Source organism: Melanotaenia boesemani, chromosome 10 (assembly GCF_017639745.1).
Source record: "Melanotaenia boesemani isolate fMelBoe1 chromosome 10, fMelBoe1.pri, whole genome shotgun sequence".
NCBI lineage: Eukaryota > Metazoa > Chordata > Actinopteri > Atheriniformes > Melanotaeniidae > Melanotaenia > Melanotaenia boesemani.
The window spans coordinates 24,327,953-24,349,225 of NC_055691.1; the positions used below are offsets into that span (position 1 = coordinate 24,327,953).

The 21,273-nt window shown below is 36.6% G+C and overlaps 2 protein-coding genes across 3 annotated transcripts; both read left to right on the top strand.

Moving 5' to 3' along the window:
* The first annotated feature begins 554 nt into the window (after positions 1–554).
* Positions 555–12,963, top strand: LOC121647129 (anoctamin-9). Of its 2 annotated transcripts, none has more exons than XM_041996300.1 (26): positions 555–571; positions 1,246–1,346; positions 1,463–1,583; positions 2,209–2,283; positions 2,429–2,551; positions 2,641–2,777; positions 3,110–3,159; positions 3,245–3,303; positions 4,021–4,100; positions 6,177–6,311; positions 6,408–6,501; positions 6,584–6,644; positions 7,278–7,360; positions 7,475–7,579; positions 7,773–7,937; positions 8,032–8,068; positions 8,975–9,086; positions 9,167–9,224; positions 9,315–9,412; positions 9,497–9,693; positions 9,780–9,932; positions 10,017–10,164; positions 10,249–10,365; positions 10,658–10,748; positions 10,882–10,994; positions 12,153–12,963. In XM_041996300.1, the coding sequence occupies exons 3-26, from the start codon at positions 1,560–1,562 to the stop codon at positions 12,166–12,168; spliced, it is 2,331 nt and encodes a 776-aa protein (XP_041852234.1). In that variant the 5' UTR covers positions 555–571; positions 1,246–1,346; positions 1,463–1,559; the 3' UTR covers positions 12,169–12,963. The 2 variants fall into 2 exon arrangements, with proteins under 2 accessions (XP_041852234.1, XP_041852233.1); XM_041996299.1 differs by lacking the exon at positions 555–571 and adding an exon at positions 612–789.
* A 456-nt stretch (positions 12,964–13,419) lies between these two features.
* On the top strand, positions 13,420–21,015 carry sigirr (single immunoglobulin and toll-interleukin 1 receptor (TIR) domain). Its single transcript, XM_041996301.1, has 10 exons — positions 13,420–13,712; positions 14,551–14,829; positions 15,109–15,316; positions 15,421–15,548; positions 16,194–16,334; positions 16,429–16,572; positions 16,745–16,847; positions 17,018–17,168; positions 18,375–18,552; positions 20,675–21,015. The coding sequence occupies exons 1-10, from the start codon at positions 13,646–13,648 to the stop codon at positions 20,845–20,847; spliced, it is 1,572 nt and encodes a 523-aa protein (XP_041852235.1). The 5' UTR covers positions 13,420–13,645; the 3' UTR covers positions 20,848–21,015.
* The last annotated feature ends 258 nt before the right edge of the window (positions 21,016–21,273 follow it).

A 21,273-nucleotide genomic window follows, 5' to 3' on the forward strand; every position in this document is an offset into this window, starting at 1 on the left:
CTGCTCTGTGATCATGAACATGGTAGAGTTGATGTACAACAACATATGCTGCATTTACTGTACTTGCACTTGGGCATCTGAGGTTTACCAGATAAAGGTCAGTTTACACTAAGAATTTGTAAGAATTTGTTTCTCTGTTCTTAAGGTGGCATCTGGTTGGGTCAGTTGGATTTTAGGAGCTCAGTGCACACCTTTGGCCCCATCCTTGCTAACAGTTTTACATACTGTCAAATCACATGATTGTATTATGTTTTAGAAAACTAAAGTGAAAGTAAAGCAGTGAAAAGATGCTAATTCTCAGGTTCAACTACAAATAATGTACAGAACAAAGGTGATTCATTACTTTAAAACACTAAAGGCTTATTTTCAAAACTTTAAAATGATTATTAAAAAGATTAACTGGTTTATTTATAAAGCTGAATTACATATATGATTTTTTTTTCTTTGTATATCTTTACTTTTAAGATAGAAACTGAAATGCAGAAGCAAAACAGCTGAGACAGACCTTTATTTAACGGATGAACTTTTCCATAATGATGAAATGTGCTTTCATCATGAGACGCCTGAAGTGGTAAGTTTACTCTGAACAGGGAATTAACCAGTGAGCAGCCTTATGTCTCATTTCTTTCTGCTTTCAATATTGACTTCATAGATGTTTAATTTTCTTCATTTTTTATGTTAATGTTTACTCAGTTTTGACATGATTTAATAGCCTATTACACATATACCAGTTCAGTTTTTCCATTATACACTTCAGGATGTTCTCAGATTTTAATTTCTTGGCTGAAGGTAAGTCAGTATATGAACTCAAGAAATATACTTAAGTGTAGTTTTGAGATGCTTGAACTTTATATAAGTATTTCAGTGACATGCTGCTTACCCACTGATACCTAAGTAGTAATAATGTAATTATGGCACACATATTAGACATGTTCTTTCACTTTAATGCATATTTTCACTTTAATACTTATTTGCTTTTGCTTGAACGTGATTTGAAAAAGAGTATTTTTTCAGTATTTTTATTTTATTTTATTTTTCTTCGCAAATGTCTAAGTTAGTGTTGTTGACTGATGTGTAGGCTGATTCATAGCGAAGTCAGAGGAGGTTAAAATCAGCATGTTTGCTGCCATCTGGCGGTGAATGAGTGCAATTTCAACCCATGAGGAGGAGGCAACACAAAAAACATGCCATCCCATTGCACCTGACAAATCAAAACCATAGTCTCTTTTTTGTCTGTGGTTACAGTACAATACAGTAGACGCAGATTTCCTGTTTCTGACCGCATTGTGGGCTGAGAGAAGAAAAAAGGGCGGCTGTTAAGATCAATGTGGTGACACCAGCAACAGGTAGAGTAGCTTTTATTTAGCCTACCTTCCCTCGTAAAAAATACATATTTCAAAAGGAAATCCGGAAGTTGCTCACTGTCTGTTGAAGGTCAAACATGTTTATATATCTTTTTTAGAACTGTATATATTGCTAACCTGACTCGGGCTGATGGATCAGTGAATGGTCACTGAAGATTTTTCCTTATCCGGGAGGCTGCCGCTGCATTCCTCATCATGCTCGCTGGCCACAGGAGGCAGGTGGGTGATCATATTAATAATCATGTCGAATCGTAAATGAAGCTGTTCTGAGGCCAGATCTCACTTTAAAACGCTCTTGGTGTATTACTGAACGCTCGTGTTTGACATGACTGCTTGTAATGTTCTTGTCAGACTGCACAGCTTCAACAGAGCTAAAGAAGAGCCACATATTACACAGACCCACTCCAGATGGGCAAACATTGTGGCATCACAATGTTCGTTCACATTGTGTTTTAAGGCTGGCCACATCCTTTTCCTTAATTTTAACTTCCATGTAACAGACAGCATGATGTATGGGGAAATTAACATGCCATATTGTTTAGTTAGAAAGCCAGTTTTCTGTGGTGAGTCAGGTTGGTTGCAGGTTTCTCTGTGTACTGTGACATTCCTTGACACACCTCCATGTTATAGTTAGACCAGATTCTTTTGTAGGCGATAACCTTTCTACTGATTTTCATAAGATTATTATCACTTGCTAGACTTGCTAAGCTTCTTTATCTGGTAAAATGACATTATCTCAGTTTTCATGCATTACTGTAAATAATTCAGCTGTTTGAGGCATGTTGTTTACAGTTATGAGAAAGAGTTTTCCTTGTAACATTTCTTTTATTACTTTGTGGTAAAGCCCAGTATTGAGCTGCTGGAATTAATGGGAGTGGTAAAAGAGAACGGCAATGAACAGACATCCCTTCCTCCTGTGGTGAGAATTTTTTTTATTTTTTATTTTTTTTTTTAACTGTACCCACATTAAGAACATCTAATGCGTTCCTGGTCATCTTAATTCGCAGATTAAACTTGACCATTAAAATATCAGAAGGTCTGAATTTGCCATTTTTCTCACACAGCTCACACCACTGTCCTACGACTACATCCTGGTCGCCAAAATGGTGGATAACCAGGAGCGACAGGTTTTCAAGAAACAAATTGAATACATCGATGAGCTGAAGAAGAAGAACTTTAAAGTGACAGTGGGTCTTTAGCAAAGAACAAATCACCCTTACTCTTTAGTTTATTTGGTGCAAAGTTAATATATTTCATCTTGATTTCTTCCTGTCAGAAAATTATTGATGATGATCTCGTCTTCTATGGGATTCAAGCACCTAAAGAAACATTTGAGAAGTACAGGTACCTGCTCAAAGTGTCTGATGCCTGTAACTGGAGCTCAGATCAGAACATTGTGCCTTTCAGTACAAGGTAAGCCAAGTACCTCTAGGTATTTTTGGCATTTTAGCATTCTCTGATGTTAATTTTTAGCACCTATATTGTTTATGTGCGCAACATGATTGCATCATTACGAGTGACATGTTTTTAAGCAGGTTGTGTCCAAAGAACTTTTATTGAGTCGATAGGATTGTTTTGTGTATAACTGTGAAGATAAGTGTTGGGGTGTGATGTTATAAATGATCAATAATCTCATCTGTCATTGTTAAAAAGTCAAGTTTGCTGGGATCCACTACATTAATTGAAAATTTTAACCTTATTTGCTTCAAGAATAGCTTTACAAATTATTCTTATCCTTGTTTCAGGATAAGGATTGTTCACTTCATCTTAAATCACACCCCTATCCGTTCAGGAGGTGAGAGAGAACTACAAACATGATCCTTTGCATTTAAGAAGACTTTGTTTTTTAATATTATTTCGCCTTTGTGTTAACTTCACAGAAAGCCTACGGGATCTCATGAAGATGAAGGTTTTTGAGGCAAGGTTCTGCTTACATGAGGTAAAATGAACATTACAGGTGTGTTATTGTTGCATCACTAGTTACAAAAATGACTTGAGGCTTAATCATTAAAAATCTTTCCCCTAAAGCTTTTCATCACCTGCCTCTTTTGGAAATTGTATGAACTGAGATAGAAAACCATAGACACGCATAAAGTAAATGTCTGTAGTAGACTGTATCTGTAATTCCTTCAGGTCCGGCAAGAATGATCAGATAAACAACAGAGAAAACAATGGCAATGCTTAAGTGTGTTTTTTTTTCTTTTCTTTAATGCTTCAGCAATTATGAAGTGAAACTTGGCAGTGACCTTTTAAACAATATATTGTTACTATAAAAACATTTGCTCACAGCGATGCGATGAGAGTCATATTAATGCAGTGAGTCATCCAACGCTGGGAGTAAGTGGGCATGTGTGTGAGCATGCAGTGATGCATATGTGACCATGAAAACATTGACATATTTATTCTTCGGTTTTCTCTCCAAACACATGCAGATCCAATTAAGTGTCCTAAAAATGTCACACCACATTGAACAATGGTTATCACTCAGATATAAAATTATATTAATTTTAGATACCTAATGGTATAAATCAACATGCTAAACCTGTTTTGTTAAGATACTGGTATTTTTAGTCACATTGTAAGCTCCACTCTCGGTGTGTCTTGTTTTAAGCTCTTGCTCATAATTTCCTTTGATTTTGTGTGCCTCTGCTTTCAGAAAAGGAAACAGAAAGAGCTAAAGGAGAGCTGGGCACGATGGACAGCCTGTCTCCAAGGGCAACCCATAAATGCTGTCAGGTTTGGACTGAAACACAACAGCCTATTTATTAATTAGATTTTCATACAGTTGCAGCAATGGCAGCATGATTGTTTTGGAAACAAGACAACAGCAAACATGTTGCCAACATGGTGTAGGCATTCTGTAAGCAGGATTTATGCAGTAGCTGGGTGTAATGTAGGCTAAAGTTGGAAGAGTGTCTGTAGATTCACTTGTATACTGAGAACACAATGCCAGCATAAATGTGAAACAGCTACAAGGCTCTCTGCGTTAGATAATTTCAGACATTTCAAAAGGCTAATTAGAATTAATACATTTTAATTCTCAAGTAGTAGATACAAAATGTCAATGTTTTCCTGCAGCTCTCACGATGCATTTTGGCCAAAATTATTTCTACACTCATCTTCCTTAACATGTTAATTTAAGTACTAATAACCCACAGTCTCAGCCATAAGACTTTACAGGCACTATAGAAGCTAACTTTGTTTTGAGCATAAGAACGTTTCTTTGGAACGGCAAATTTCATGAACCTAGGAGCTAAGTATATTGTCAACTCTCCTCCCAAACAACCCTGGTCAAGATAAAGTACTTATAGTGTTCTGGCTTAAGATGCTGAACATTTATGATTGATTGTGAATGCCCAGCAGCACTTACATTCTATCTCAATTAAATCTCACTTAATCACTATCTGTCAGTTTAAACTAGAACTACAGGAATAGTTGGTATTGCTTTTAAACATGTTAAGACTGAGCTATTTATTCCAACTTCAACTAGAGGGGGAGAGACGTGGTGTACTTGTTTGTATAGCAAGTGGGCTACTAAATGAATGAGTTGAGGGTGCAGCAGTTGTGATAACAAAGAAGTCAAACAGCAGAAATGAACTATTATTTTGTGATTGTTTGTAAGAGGTTACATTCACAAGCACATATTAAAACACCCACACTTTGGTACAATCCTATATGAAAGTGCCACATTGCTTAGATGTGTGAAAGCACCTAATCCTACAACCTCTTCTTCAGTGTAGCTTCATTAGCCTGCCTCTGTGCTGCAGCACATACTCGTCCACAGATGTCCAAACATCATCCCTGGTACTTTAGATTGTGGTGGCAAAACAAACAACTATGGACTGATGCGGTTAATAAGCTCATTTAAAAAAGAGTTTGGACTGAAAGTAGCAGTTGCTTTGGTGAAGTGAGCCTTAATGATTAACATGCTAACATTAGCATGCCGATAAGCTGACACTGCTAACATGCAAAGGTACAAGATTTAACAAAGTAACCATGCTATTTCAAGAAATTAGAATGTTAATATTTGCAAAGCAACACCCCAAAAAAGAGAAAAACAAAAGCTGGTGCTGTGAGGGGATTAAAGCATTTATCAGCATTCTTGGGAATATGAATGTTTGGTGGCCGTGAAGTGTCACAGCAATACAAAAGCCACAACGCTCCACAATTCACAATTAGCCACAACACAAATAGAAAAACCACAAAAATTAGCTGCATCACGAATACAAAAACCACAACACTTCACAATTAGCTACACCACAACTTTTTTTTTTTTTTTTTTTGTAATTTATGCTGCATGCAATGGATGAAAACGAGATATTTTGGGGAAAAAATTTGAGAAGAGATGAAAACATGAATGGTAAATAATGTTTATTGATTTCTGTATGTTAACTGTGATGTGCAAAAACAAGAGTTATTGCCTGTTAGAGGCAGTAGCTTCTATTGCTGCTCACTTCCTGTGGCATAACTTTCAATGTTGCCCACTATTGTGGTATTTGTATTGCTGTTACACTTTGTGGCGATAAATGTCATCCTGGAGCATCTTGTATCGTATTTCATGCTTTATACATCATCACAAATGTATATCATAAAGCTCACAAAGTATAGATATATTAAGTAAATTTACTAAATAATCTCACAAATTTTGACAACAGTTTATAATATAGCATTAAATATATGTTTACATACAGAATTAAACACAAATGTAGACTATACATGCGGTGCATTACTGCAGTAGCTATAGTATTTATTTATTTTTCGGACAATAATAAATGCAAAACCTCCAACTTTCATGATTTTCTCCTGTGTCAGGGACTACTTTGGGGAGAAGGTGGCATTGTACTACCTGTGGTTGGGCTGGTACACTTATCTCCTCATCCCGCCTGCTCTCATAGGGATCTTTGTCTTTCTCTATGGTCTCAGCTTCTTCAACACCTCACCCCTCATGTAAGTTTTCCATGGGTTTCTTTCAACATTTGAGTCATGAAATAACATTTTCTTCTGCAATTACTCCTCCATAATTATGACCTTTCTGTCTTGTAGAAAAGAGGTTTGTGAGTCTGACACAGTCATGTGTCCACTTTGTGACAATTCTTGCAAAGTGTGGAACCTCTCAGAGACTTGCACATATGCCAAGGTATGTCTTTATGTTTACTGTTTAATAGCTGAGTGGTAATAATTGTCTGTGGGTGCTGACTGTTGGTCTTTTCTATCCACAGGTGACCCTACTGTTCGACAATCATGGAACAGTGTTCTTTGCCATGTTCATGGCAATATGGGGTGAGTTTTTCAACATTAACATTCATCTTTAAGATAGATTTTTATTCATATAAGTACAGATAAAAGGTGCATTCATAACTGTAAGTGAAGGTACAGGAATACTGTCCATTTGTCTATTTTCAGATTGTACAGGACACCTTGTACAATCATACATATATATATATATATATATATATATATATATATATATATATATATATATATATATATGCCTTTATTTTGTATAACTGCCAGTTTTTGTGACCACTGAGACATGCACTGCCAAAGAGATGCCACATCACTGACAGAACCTACTCCTTTTGGCCACTCACTTCTTAATCAGCCTGTGCCATCTGGCTGTGGGGGTGGTCACAAAGTAATGTAAAAGAAAATACAACCCTGTTCCAAAAGTTAAAAAATTAAAAAAAAAGGGGGAGTAGTAATTATAAAAAAAAATCTATATAATATTGTAAAAAAAAATACACAATCCTGTAACTGTGAATAAATTACATATTTTTAGATCAATGTTTAGATATTTTTTTTTCCAGTAAAACTTTTACTGAATGTACAAGATGATGTACCTTAAATGTCCTAATGTTCTTATATTAAGTCAATGTTTACCTTATAGAATGCATTTATTCATTTTTCCCAAAGCAACACTGTTTTTGGAGTTTTGGAAGAGACACCGGGCTGCTTATGTGTGCCAATGGAAAGTTTCTGACTGGAGTGAGGAAGAGGTATGAATACTTTCAAATATTTCAGCATATTAGGGTAACACCCAGACAGTCTTCATAGGATTTTTAATTACTGTGTTTTTCTTTTTGCTTTCTTCTTTTTAAATTTAATTACAGGAGGAACTGATCCTGGAAATAGTGAACAATGGCAACTGTGAGCCAAAAGCTTTCAAGCACTCCTACCTGCACAGCACTGTGGTTTTGATCTGTGTCACAGCTATGGTAAGAAAGTCTGATTTCCACTCTAAATACACTGAAAAAGATTGTTAATATTCAGATTTGGTTAATGTAAAAGGATTAAGTTATTTGAGGTTTATGCATGTGGTTGAAGTAATTAAAGTTTGGATTAACTGATGCAAAAACTGCAGCCATATTTAATGGCTGAAGTTGAACAAGTGGGTGTTTGTCTTCACAGATACTGGTGATCATTGGCCTGACACATGCCTTAGTGGTGTTCAGGGTGATCATGGCGGGAGTTTTTGCTCAGGAATCATGGGAATTTCTGAGCAACCACTCCAACATAGGAGCAATGATGCTGGGAGCTGTTCTCCATTACGTCATCATCACTGTCATGACAAGGGTATAAAGTTATTAAAAAGTGGATCTCTATGAGATTTTAACAGTGTCCTCTGTAACCGTTATCATATTTTTTAATAATATTTGTGTCTTGGCAGGTCAACAAGATTGTAGCCATGAAGCTCTGTGGAATAGGTATATTTACTGTTCTTATTCCACTTATCAATGTCAGGAACCATTAAGGCAGAAAGCAGGTGACACAGAAATAGCAGAAAGATAACAAGCAACAGTTTTAACACAATCCAGAGGCTGATGTATATTACAGAAACAGACTTGGGCGCATATTTGTATGATATAGCTCAAAACAGTCTAATTACAACACTAGCAACTGCTCGGCATATAGACCTTCTTTCAGATATTTGTGCCCATGTTCTGCAAGTCTATAGTTGTTGAGAGAATTATCTACAAGAGAATAAAAGGGCTACTTTTTAATTCCAGATGCAAATTCCAGAGACCTGATAAAAGGCAGACTGAGTTCACCATTATTCATGTGATTATCACCTGACCCGATCATATACACAGTAGTATCTTTATAACAGGTTGTTTATGATAAACCAGTTTTCTTGGTCTTGGTCCATGGACACAGCAGGATCACAGTGTGTATATCTCCTTGTATAAACATTATGTATGACAGAAAAAAACTATTGTTGTATCAGAACTCTACTGCATACCATTTAGTTTAAGTACTTGGCTATTTAGAAACCTTCAGTACCAGACCTTTACAACTGTTGTTTTATCTCGTCGAGGCAGGAGAAACAGACATTATTAATTATTAATGATAGATCTAAATGATTAAAGTCTTCCTGAAATCAAGTCTCTGGAACTTGCTTCTATAATTAAAACATAGCATTTGTTAAGATTTTAGTATACACCCTATTATTGTACATGTTCGCTTCCTGAGGGAAAAAGGTCAATACTTCAACACAATGATATAATCAAGTAAACCTAAAAATCAGATATTTATTCAAAGTATTTAGATTGTGTCATCTATTGGCCAAATATTAAATTGCATGCATACTAAATGAATTCTTTCATTGTTAGAGAAAACAAGGTCATTTGCTGCAACAGAGAAGAGTTTCACTGTGAAGATGTTCACCTTCCAGTTCTTCACGTACTTCTCCTCACTCTTCTATGTGGCCTTCTTTCTTGGCAGGTAAAATCTTGTTGAGATTCTTTGCATTAATTCTCAAACCTGCATATTTGACAAAAAATGGCTTGTGTTTTTTCTGACAGGATAAATGGTCATCCAGGTGAATATGTGCGAATTGCAGGAAAATGGAGGCTTGAGGAAGTGAGCAAACATGAATAGACATTTTTACTTATATTTCCTTTACTTTAAATGTCTGAATGTATCTTAAATATTTCACACTGTGTTGTATAGTGTCACCCTAGCGGATGCCTTACGGATCTGTTCATCCAAATGACCATTATAATGGTACTTAAGCAGACCGTCAACAATGTGTTTGAGTTCACTGGCCCGTAAGTATAAATTAGTTTAATAATTATTTACAGTATGTGCAGTGTTGGTCTTGGCTGATCAGCTCTGTCTGCTGTTTGCATCAGTTGGTTCCGCAGGTTTCTGAAAAGAAAAAGAACCAACAAGCTACAGAGGAAATGTGCTCACTGCTATTTGAAAGATGAGTCACAGGCCAAAGATGGAGCTGAACTATGTGAGAACTGCAAGCTTAGAGACTGGCACAACAACTACGAACTCAAAGATGTTGATTCTTTCAGCCTGTTTGGCGAGTTTTTAGAGATGGGTATGCATTATTTGCTCAAGAGATAAACAAATGCTAGTATTGGCCTACTTTTTCTTTATATTGTTCTTCTATGCTCTCGCTTCTAGTGATCCAGTTCAGCTTTACCACCATATTTGTGGCAGCATTTCCTCTTGCCCCTTTGCTGGCCCTAATTAATAATGTCATTGAGATCCGCTTGGATGCCATTAAGATGGTGACTCTGGAGCGCAGAATGGTTCCTAAGAAAACCAATGATATTGGTGAGTCACTGCTGGACAAACAATTGACTTGTTTACTTCTTATTACGTAATTACGCATGTTGATCTCCATTTTCTTCACCTCAGGTGTGTGGATAGACATTTTGGAGGCTATCGGTGTCTTAGCTGTCATTGCAAATGGGCTGGTGATTGGTGTATCCTCAGACTTCATCCCACGACTGGTGTATCTTTATCTCTACGGGCCCTGTGCCACTAATGGCACAACACATACTGAGTGAGGATATGCATTAATCTGGAAATTGTTTAGATTTTGTAATTATCTAACACTTGCTTCAAATGGATTCTTCTACTGCTCTAGCTGCATGGCTGGCTACATTAACAACACTTTGTCCATTGCATCAATGGATAACGACAGAGTGACGTTTTTACCAAACCAGATGGTCACTTCTGATGGCTTAAATGTCACTTCATGCAGGTTTGTAATATTTATATTCTTCTTCCACAACTAAAGTCATAATCCCAACATTGAGATTGCAACAAGTCGAAAATTAAGTCTAATAACCAAAAGTACTTATTGTGCTACCACCAGGGGTATTAAGTATTCAGTGTCTGAGATACACTCAGATGTTATTGTGAAAGTGGTAATGACTGGTGCTTCACAGGTACAGCTATCAATGGACTTTATGACAACTTTTCTCCACAGTCATCCAGCATGTATTGATATTTCAGAAAAAGAACATAAAGGCTTTCCACATTTTTCTTTACAGCTATAAAGACTACAGGAACAGTGATTACAGTTTTACCCCACAGTTCTGGCTGATTTTAGCTATGCGCTTTGCATTTGTCATCCTCTTTGAGGTAAGTCTCAACAACAGTTTTGCCTGTTTTAAAAGCAATCATACTGAATATCAGACTGTTATAACAAAACAATTTTGTATTTTCACCATTAGAAAAGACATACAGTTTTTAACATTGTCGCCTCTGCTTGCAGCATGTTGTCGTCATATTCAAATTCATTGCAGCTTGGTTTGTACCAGGCACCCCCATGCAGGTGAAGAATGATAAACTTTTTGATAAACTCAACAGACTAAAAGAGGAACTTAGGTGAGTAAAAGAAAAAGCAGATGGTTGCTCATAGGTTTTCAAATTGTTAAGCAATGACATTAAGATCCCAGGGGTTTCAAATCATTCCTTGCTGCAATATGTACAGTAGACTTGGTTTTTGCCATAATCCACAAAAGATACCATTTCTTTATCAGGGTCATTCTAATAGTAAAACTTTTCTGCTACAAAGAAATTTGTTTCTCTCAAATTAGGTGGCTGACTTTTTTTTTAATATAATTTGGATTAAAAATTACATAATAATTAAAAATTATTCTAGTAATTTTCAAGCAGTCTTCAGATTCAACAACAAATATGGTATTAGTATTGAAATTGTTATCAGAAGGTTGGATCAATGAATCCTGCTGCTAAAATGTAATTTAGTCTGCAAATTAACAAGTTTATTGTTGTTGTATTACCAGTTTTACCAACCTGCAACGTTTGCCCAAATCTCAAATACAGAGAATTGCTTATTAACAATATACCATGAATTGAACATATGTCAGAGGGTGTTACTTGAATTACCTGTAATAAATTATCATATAAACTTCAAATGTTTTATAGTTACTAAAAATAAAATATATTGTTGCAATATAAATTATAAATATATAAAAGTAAGAAGAAAGGATCTATAGTCATTATAAGGAGCAATTGTGTAAAGCCATTGCTGTGGGCATGACTGATATCCTGCAGCAGTCTTTAAATCAACAAACCTGAAGAAGCCTCTGGCTGAAGACACCAGTGAGACACAAGTCTGTCTGATTTGCTATAAAAATAATTTTGCTATTAGAAAAAAAAATATATTTTCATGGCTTCCATTGCAATAAACTATCTGTTTATAATGATTAAATAAATGTGGGTCTCAGGCTCTTTTCACTTCACCAATTCTGCAGGACAAGAGCAGGTTTAGATGGAAGATAATGTAAATAGTTGTTCAGTAACTACAGATACTGCATTGCAGGGCTGATAATCAGGTGTGAAAAGGATCTGTTCATTTATTAATCTGCTGCATATTGTTCTTCCTTAGTTGAATGTAATGCCATTAGAAATATTTAATAAATACTTTAAACCCATTCAGTTGTGGTTTAATATGAAATGTATAATGCTAACCATCAACATGGCAACACATAAATACAAAAGTTTGTCTTTTATTTCCTGCAGGTCTTTTGAAGCATGACAACATTCATTCATTTAAATGGGACATATATTTTACCCTAAAAACATTCAACCCAGTGTTGCCTTGTGCATTTAAATGTTCACATTATCTCAGCGTTGGGACAGCCTGAAGGCTATTAATCATCTCCCTGAAGAGTTCACATGGAAGGTCATGGGTCGGTTTTATTGTTTGCTGTCAAAGGTGCTGGTTATTTGGATTTACACCTGTAACATCGACTTTGACAACAAGCATTTTTTTTTCTGTGTGTGTTTGTTTACGGTAGACTGATATTACTGATCACACTTTTAATGATTGTATTGCCCTTCTATTACTGAGAATGCACCGAGAGCTTAGTGTTGGAACTGTATTTGTGAGCCATTTGTGAGTGTTTTACTAAAAGCCTAAAGATAATTTATATTGCTATTACAAATAGAGTGCTAATTGTGTTATGATATTGTGTTGCTTTTTTTTTTGTTTGTTTTATTACAGACATACCCTGATGGTGTGTTTTGTAAATCAGACTGTTTTGCATTATATTTTGTATATGAATACAATTTTAAAAATGCCCCAATATTTTTTTTTCAGAATTTGTTCAGCTACGTCTTAGTTGAACTTTTAAATTAACCAAGTTATAAATTCGAAAGTGTGGATTTTATATTTGATTGTTTGATGATGCTTAGGTGTGTTTGAATGTGTTATGCCCACATGCCAACCTTGAAAGTGTGAGTGTTTTTCTAAAACATGATTTTTTTTTTTTTTTTTTTTTTTTTTTTAATGTTAATACCAATAATACCAATTACATATATACACATAACATTTCTGTGTGATTTTTATTTGGTCATTAACTTATTTATCATAAATATTTGCGAAGAAACTCGCCATTGCAAAATGATCATGTACAATTGCTAGAAATTATTTTGTATAATTTCATAACCCTTTAAGCTTAAACAAAATTTAAAAGAGAATTAAAAAATCTTAACTTATTTTTGATATTTTCTGGTTTTGAAAAACTTTCTGTTGCAGCCATTTTGATCGGTTACAACAGGAAGGGGACAGGTGAAATAGTAACAGCTCCCGTTTGCGTCCCATTAAAGATGTCGGGTACAACACGCGCCAAACCGAATTGAAATAGCTTTGATAAACCCGATCATGTCAAAATATCTATTTTTGGAAGGAGTTATTTATGTTTTAATTAACTTGACAGCATTGTTGTTCAGCGAGTTTTACAATACCAGAATGCAGGTAGAAACAGGCGTAAGGGTCACGTGAACAGAAAGAGCCAATCATCAGAGCTTCAGGTTCTTCCAGGTGCAGTTGATGAAACAGATAGCTGAGCTGACGTCTGCAGTCCTCTCCCCGACGTTGCGAGAAAAAAAAAAAATAAAAAAAAAATAAAGCTGTAACATTAACACCCGATCTTATTTGGTTGCGATGCAGGTAAACCACAAGTCTTGGGCAGCTTAATTTACACCTTGTGGACGGACGAAAACTTTAGCTCATGGCTGTGATTTTAGTTGCCTTCATGTCCTTGTGTTTCGGGTTATGGAACAACTTTTTCACTGCAGGTAAGAATGAACAAAATGAAACTATTTTTTTTTTTTAATGGTTGGGAAATAAAAAAAAAACATTTAGAATCGCTGAAAGCTAATTGTAATCTTATTCGTTCTTTAAACAAATTAATAAATAAACCTCGAATGACAGATTTTTATGCCGAGTGTTACAAGTACCAGGTCAGTGCACGTGGGGTCAGATATGCAGTCTCACACAATTGTCACTCAGTCACATGATGTTGCCTGGCAACGGAATCCGGACTTTAGACCCGGATGCTAAATACTTTGCATACAGTTTGCATTATATGTACAGCGCCACTCAAAAGTTTTGACACACCTACCAATTTGATTTGAATATTTAGGTGCATCCAAACGTTTGACTGGTACTTTAATACACAAGTCACTACATAGATTTTACCTATGTGTACATATAAAGTCATCAAAACACTAGTTTTGCTGGCAGGGTGAAAGAGTGAACGCCTTCATGCACCTTTAAACACACTTTTAGATGAAGTCTGTTGAAAACACATGCAGTCTTATATGTATGCAAAGTGGTTTCTTGAAAAGAGAACAGTTTCAAGGTATTAATAATTTTGTTCATAATAAATAAATCAGAGAATTCTGCACAGGTGAATCGGATATGAGCCACATATAACTACTGTTTGGTGTTATATTCAGTGATTAATCCATGTGTGGGCTACAGATTTTAAATTAAGGAAATGACTACAATTGTGTCGGTCAGTACTGTCAGCAAAAGCCCTAGGTTGAGCTACCAGAATCAGAACTAGGAGAGAAAATGTTAAATTGCAATATCCTTAAAAACACAATGTAACACCCTCTGTCTCTGTTTTAGGCCAGATTTGTGTGGATGAAAGCAGGTTTAAGGAGCAAGTGGTTTATGTTGGACAACAAGGACTTCCATATCGACTACTGTGTCCTCTAGAGTCTGCTCAGCCCAAGAACACCTCTAAAATTCAGCTGACCTGGCAGAAGGACTGTCTGCAGCTCCAAAAGCAGGATGGAAAGACCTTCCTTGAATTTACCAGTGTCAGATTGGAAGATCAAGGAAATTACACTTGCATGCAACAAGGCAACAGCACAACATCATTTACTGTGAGGCTCATTATTAAAGGTAAGTATCATCCACATGTGTAACTATAATGAAGTCATCTCACACTTTATATGGTAGTGTTGTGACTCAGTACAGTATAACTTGTCCCTGACACAATTTACACTGTATGTGTGTGGGACAGGGGATGAAGGGGATAGATGAACTGAAACACCTTCAGGCATGCCTTTTGTTTCTGTATGCCTTCCAGTAGCAGTTTCAGCTGCTACAGTACAAGAAGGCCTCTATTGTCTGTAACTATCGCAGTGAACACAGATAACGGTGTCTTATGTCTTTGCACAGAGTCTCAGTGCTCAAAAGCTCCAGAATTTAAACCAAAAGAAGGCTTGACCGAACTCAGGAGGAATGTGGGATCCACAGTGAAACTGAACTGTACTGCTCTTCTCCTCTGGGACCCATCAGAGGAGCAATGTGACACCACGCTGCGTTGGACTAAAGCTGGCCAGCCCCTGACCAACCACACACTCTACTTGCATAACACATCATCATGGTAATTTCAAGCTTTTTAAATATTAGTTTTCCATTAGTTGTACATGACTATAGGTTATTGTGGAGAAGGTAGGATCAAGTTTTGTTTTTTTTCTTACTTTTCAGGTCTCCTGGTGCTGGCCAACTGATAGTAAATAGTTTGCTGGAGATCACCATCAGACTGCCAGAAGATTTTGGTCTTTACAGCTGCACAGTGAGGAACATTTCCTCTGGCTTCAACTTACAGAATTCAAGTAAGAAAGGCTTGGAGAGTTGATGGGTTTTGTCTTTCATCTTGTCTCATAAACCACTTTCACACATGAAGATGAGAAGACATCTGAAGAGTGTGTGGAGAATTGGCTCAAGACTGTACAGTTGTCTTTTTAACATGTGCTTCACAGCATCTGGTTTGATCCTTGAGGTGTGATCTCAAAACTAGAAATATTCCCAAGTGGTGCCTTTTCTGTGCACCAAAAATTGCATGATTTTGTTCACAGCATGTTGAGAATGCCTCACCATCTCTTCATAATGATGTTTTTATTGACATAAACAAACCTTTCTGAATGGTTTGGACTCCCATATGACTGGACTCACTAATGCAATTACTTTTTGGATTGTTACTAATATATTAATTCCACAACATGTCCAAAGTCAACATGTTTTCTTATGTACCCTCTCTGGAAAATGTTGAAAAAAAAAACTGGTTAATGTGCCCAAACAATTTTATCTCTAATTCATGAATGTATTGAAACCAAATTATCTCTCCATGTATTCTTTGTCATTACAAGGACCCCGTTTTACAAACACAGTCTACTGGCAGAATCAACATCAATTAATTTTTTTTCACTGGGTTTTATATTTTTATGCTTAAATATATTATTGTTTATGTATGTGGTCAGGATATCCCAGCCACACAGCTGCTGTTATTGCAGCCATCGTCCTCATCGTCCTCTTGGGAGTAGTTGCTGTCGTGTACACTAGGTGTCACCTGAACATCAAACTCTGGTACAGGAATTCATACGGAGAGTATGAACTGAATGGTAAGACTTCCAATGAGGTGACATGAGACTGCTGTACTCCTGTGTATAAAGTGTCATTTTAACAGACGTGATATGTTTGTGTCTGCGTCCTCAGATGGGAAATTATATGATGCCTACATCTCCTATGTGAACAATGACTATGACAGGAAGTTTGTCAACTTTATTCTCAAACCTCACCTTGAAAATAAAAGCGGGTACAAGGTGCACCTTAATGGCAATGATATCCTACCTGGTGCAGGTAACGTCACATAGAGGGAAGATAAATGTATAAGAATACAGTTTTAAATTTGTGTCCCATAGCTTGCTTGCTCCATTCACTCATTCATAGCCATAGCTTCTGTTTCTACAGGGATACATAAATGTTTTGTTTATTTATTGAATTTGAAATCTGTCTTCTTTATATAACCCAGAACCTTCTGCAGAGCTTCTAATGAACATGAGCCGTTCCCGTCGTCTCATCGTGCTACTCTCTCATGCTTATCTTGAACAGGACTGGTGCTCCAACAACTTCAGGTTAGGGTCACACACCTTCATACATGCATGGTTTAAACAGCTGTGTTCAATATAAGGACGAAAAAACAGTAAACTCCAACTGCATCATTAAATTGTACCACCTGAGGTCAGTATTGCTGCTGTACAGTATACTGGAGTAACTCTTATGGGCTGTGGCTGTATGGTTTCAGACAGGGCCTTCTGCACTTGTTGGAGTTATGTCAGCAACCCATCCTCATCATGTTGGAGGGTCAGTACAGACGCATGAGTCCTGAGATCAAACAAGAGCTTAGTGAGCATCAGCATCGTCTCACCTTTCTCACCTGGAGGCATAACTCTGTGGTAAGTTCTTCAGGGAGGCTTATTCAAGTTATTTAAGTTTTCACACAAGGTGAACTATAAAAAATAAAACATAATAGTCAGTTAGATATGTTACCCTTGCACGGACAACATTTAGTTTGATTGACGATGTAATAGAGGTAAAGTGTTCTAAAACCCAAGCATTGTTGAAAAGGAGCTCTTCACGCCAGCGGGCATTTGAGATACTAAGAAGATTTGTCAGCTTTCCCAAGAGCCTTTTTTTTTTCAATAAATAACTGTTTGAGGTCTTACCATTTTTGTTGTAAATTATTTCTTTCCCATTTTAAAACTATGTACTGCCTACTTAAATGCACTGACAGGACCTCAGGCCAAAGAGTACAGAGAGAAAACAATCAAAGCACATATGTTTTTAACTTTCTTTTTGAGGGGTTATTTGGTCAAAGAAGCAGTTTTATTAACTTTATTTAGAACCAACAACATACTGTTTTAAAATAAATAATTGTTCTTATGACAAGATATGTACAAGTAAAGTTTCTGCATTTCACAAAGCTATGGTGATAGCTGACACACTGATCACTGAAGTGTGATCAGTGTTGCCAAGCCTGCATGTTATTAGTGACTTTGGGCTTGTTTTTCTGTAAAGTCCCTTGGAAATATCGTCAGTCATAGGTCGCAGATTTTTGGACTTTTTTCTTAGTGTAGTTGCATATTTGGGCTTGTCCTGCTTCTGAAACCGGAACAGAGAAATGTAGCTGTCTGTTTAACGATGAATGTTTCGCTAAAAGCTTTAGCAATAAACACAACAGAGCTCTTCTAGTTATAACAGAGTCCCATGTTTACTTCACCAGTAATGGTTAAAGTGAAGGGAGCTAACCCCAAAGCTAGTTGCAGCTTCACTCAGGAGTAATTACCCCTCCTCCACCTCCCAACCTCAGTGTGAAGGTGAAAAGTTTACCAGTAGTTTCTGTTGTTTTCACCGATAGTGGAGGCAACAGACCAGAGCAGCGTGGTTACTTAACCATCAAATGTTGCTTCAGCAGCAAGAAGACCATACAGAAAGATGAGGGAAAAATTACTGGTTTTGTTGTTGCTTAATGTTCCCACGAGAACAATGTTTCGCTCACGTAGCATAGCAGCCGTCCCTCAAATGCAGCCAACCCAGGTTCGATCCAGACATCTCCCGGAAAACTTTCTCATCTACCTGCTTCTTGTGTGTTTGATGTTTAGACTCCTTCCTCAGTCTTCTGGAAGGAGCTAGCTTTAGTGATGCCTCGCAGAGTCATCTTTCACAGTGAGTCTGCAGGTGACCCTCAGACTATGCTCCAGGATGACAAAGACCCCATGCTCACCGATGATCCGGACTATCTGGACTGCCGCTCTGATGCTGACCCTGCTGGAGATCTTGGTAAGAGCAGGTTACACTTAAACTTTGCTTATTAAATTTAACAAATGTGTTTGCACATGCAAAGTTTAGAAATGCATATGAAACAAACCCCAAGAAAATGCTAAAGGGAAACTATTTGCTATTTCTCTGATGGATGTTAAATATGCCAGTTTTTTGTCCTCTGTGTTACATGCAAATTGGAAAATGAACCAATTACAAGTAATATTTAACATCATTACGTGGACATCATCTGAGTTTGCACATATATGCTTTGCAATCTTGTTATGTAATTGTTTTGTATAAAAGAAATTAAACAGTCACAACGGGCAAAAACATTATAAAGCTTGTATGGCATTGTGTGAAATGGCTTAGATTAGAACATTAAAAGCACAGTCACAGAGCTGCAGCAGGTAGATGGAAAGCTGAAGTGGAAACAGCTTGGTTGGCTTTGCCTAAAAGTAGAAACAAAAATGAAACAATGCTAAATTTGAAATGGCAAAAATGTTGATTAAAGGCAGTTGAAATAAAGAAAGTCATAATAATCATTATCTTCACCAAGGTTATTCCATTTATCTTTACCAAATTAATCAAAATCAGGATTGTAGGGGGCTGGAAACTCTCTGAGCTACCATCTGGTGAGAGGCATGGCACACCCAAGGCCAACACAAGGATAAATAAGACAAACAATTATGCATGCTGCTTACAGTCAACCCTACAGTCAGTTAACCTAACATGTATGTTTCTAGCATGAATTTTTCTGGAGATCATGCAGGCCTCACTGAGAATATCTTTTAAGTTCACTGATTTCAAATAGTCATACATAAAACTGTTTTGACATAAGTTTAAGAAAACGGTGCACAGTTTTTACACTGTAAAATAGGCAAAGTGTGGAAAAGGAACATTTTTCTATCATCAGGGAGATTATTCCAGGTCCATGCTGCAAAATGATAAAAATTTTGGCCTAAAATCTTGGGGCAGTTTGGGGACCAAGGATGTCCTCAGGATCCTTTATAATTATGTCACAAACATGTCAAGAGATTTAAATTGGTGCAGAATTTGAGAGATTTAGGTGTATACAAGAAAAGAAAAATACTGAAATCATTTAGCTAAGTGAAAGGGTGACCAATGTTGTGGTTTTTGAACTGAAATAATGTGGTCATGTTTCCTTTTTTTTTTAAAACCATTCTCCTGCAGTAGTTGAATACACATTGAATTTTTATAACAATGTTTTTGCATGTTACAAAGCAGAGGAAGTTTTTAATTTAATGTGGTTGTTGAAATCTTAAGACGAATAACACCTAAATTTCTTGCTCTGCTGTTAGATGTAAGAGCAGTTATCCTAGGTAAAATAGCAGATTGTTTTTCTCTTTATAGCCCAAATATATTACAGTTTTATCTCCATTAAGTTGGAGAAATATTCCTTGCATCAAATAATTGATTAGCTGGCTACTGTTGCACAGAAATTATAGATGTACATCATCTTCTGATACAAGGGAGTTTTATATTTTGTCTGCTGCATGGCTATGGTATTCTTTATTATTTTAAATATTTTTGCTCAGTGGAAGTAGAGATATAAAGTAGAGATTAGCTGACGTGACCCAAAATGGACCCCTGTAGAACCCAACATGCCCATTGTTCTGACACATAATCACCAATGGGGAAAAAAGTATCTCCTGGAATGAAAGTATGATCTGATTAAATTATCTGTAACATACAGCTTTAGAGGTAGTGAGCTTTAGAAGTGCTTTTGGTTTGCTCAGACTGTTTTTAACATTAGTATTAGGCATTTTTTATAAAGTTATGGCTAATCGGTGTAAATCATTCTGCACTTGGACTGTACCTGGCTTGTACTGTATTTCCCCCATTTTTAATTTTTGTTAAACTGAGTTATGCAGCAGTGAGCATGTTGCTTCATATTTCACAATCAGGAAAGCAAAAAATATGTTTCCAAAATGCTTGAAGAATTGCAGCCGGTCACGTGACCCTAAGTGTAGTTTGGAATAAGCTTCATTTGTTTAGTTGTGAGGGAGAAACATACATGATCTGAGCCAGAATATTTCTCAGACACTAGGATGCTCTGACAACTCCAAACAAAAAAAAAGTTTGTTTGATTTTCACTTGCGTACCTTTTTCTTTGCTACAGGGCTTCGCCTGCCTGTGTGCAAGGCTCTGGCATGCAAGGCTCCAGTCCTCCCTGCTGCACCGATTTCTGCTGCAGAGCTAAAACCCTCCGACATCGACGTGTCCGACCTGGGATCGCGCAACTATGGAGCCCGTTCAGATTTCTACTGCCTGGTCACTGAAGAAGACATTTGATTGCCACCCGTCTAAAGTTATATCCACCACTCTCACCACTTTTTTTTTTTCCGTCAATATATGCTGTTACTGAAATTAATAAACCATTTTCTTTTTCCAGTAATAGTATCCAATTATCTGTAATCTTAAAGAAAAGAAAGAACCTACAATGTTGGTAGGCTGTGTGTGTGTATGTAAAAAAATAATATATATATTATTGTGAAACAAAAGATTTTAAAAAACATTCTTAGTAGTTTGTCTTCATTTGACAGTTGATGACACACAGATGTCTGGCAGAGATGTCAATAATAAAATGTACTAATTTAACATGCGGAACTGTTACCCTTCAACAAGACTGACAAGCTGTCCACATAGAGTAATGATTACCTGTGATGAACCAAACGCCTCAGAAAGGGTGCAGCAGGGAACATCTGGTATTGTTCCTGT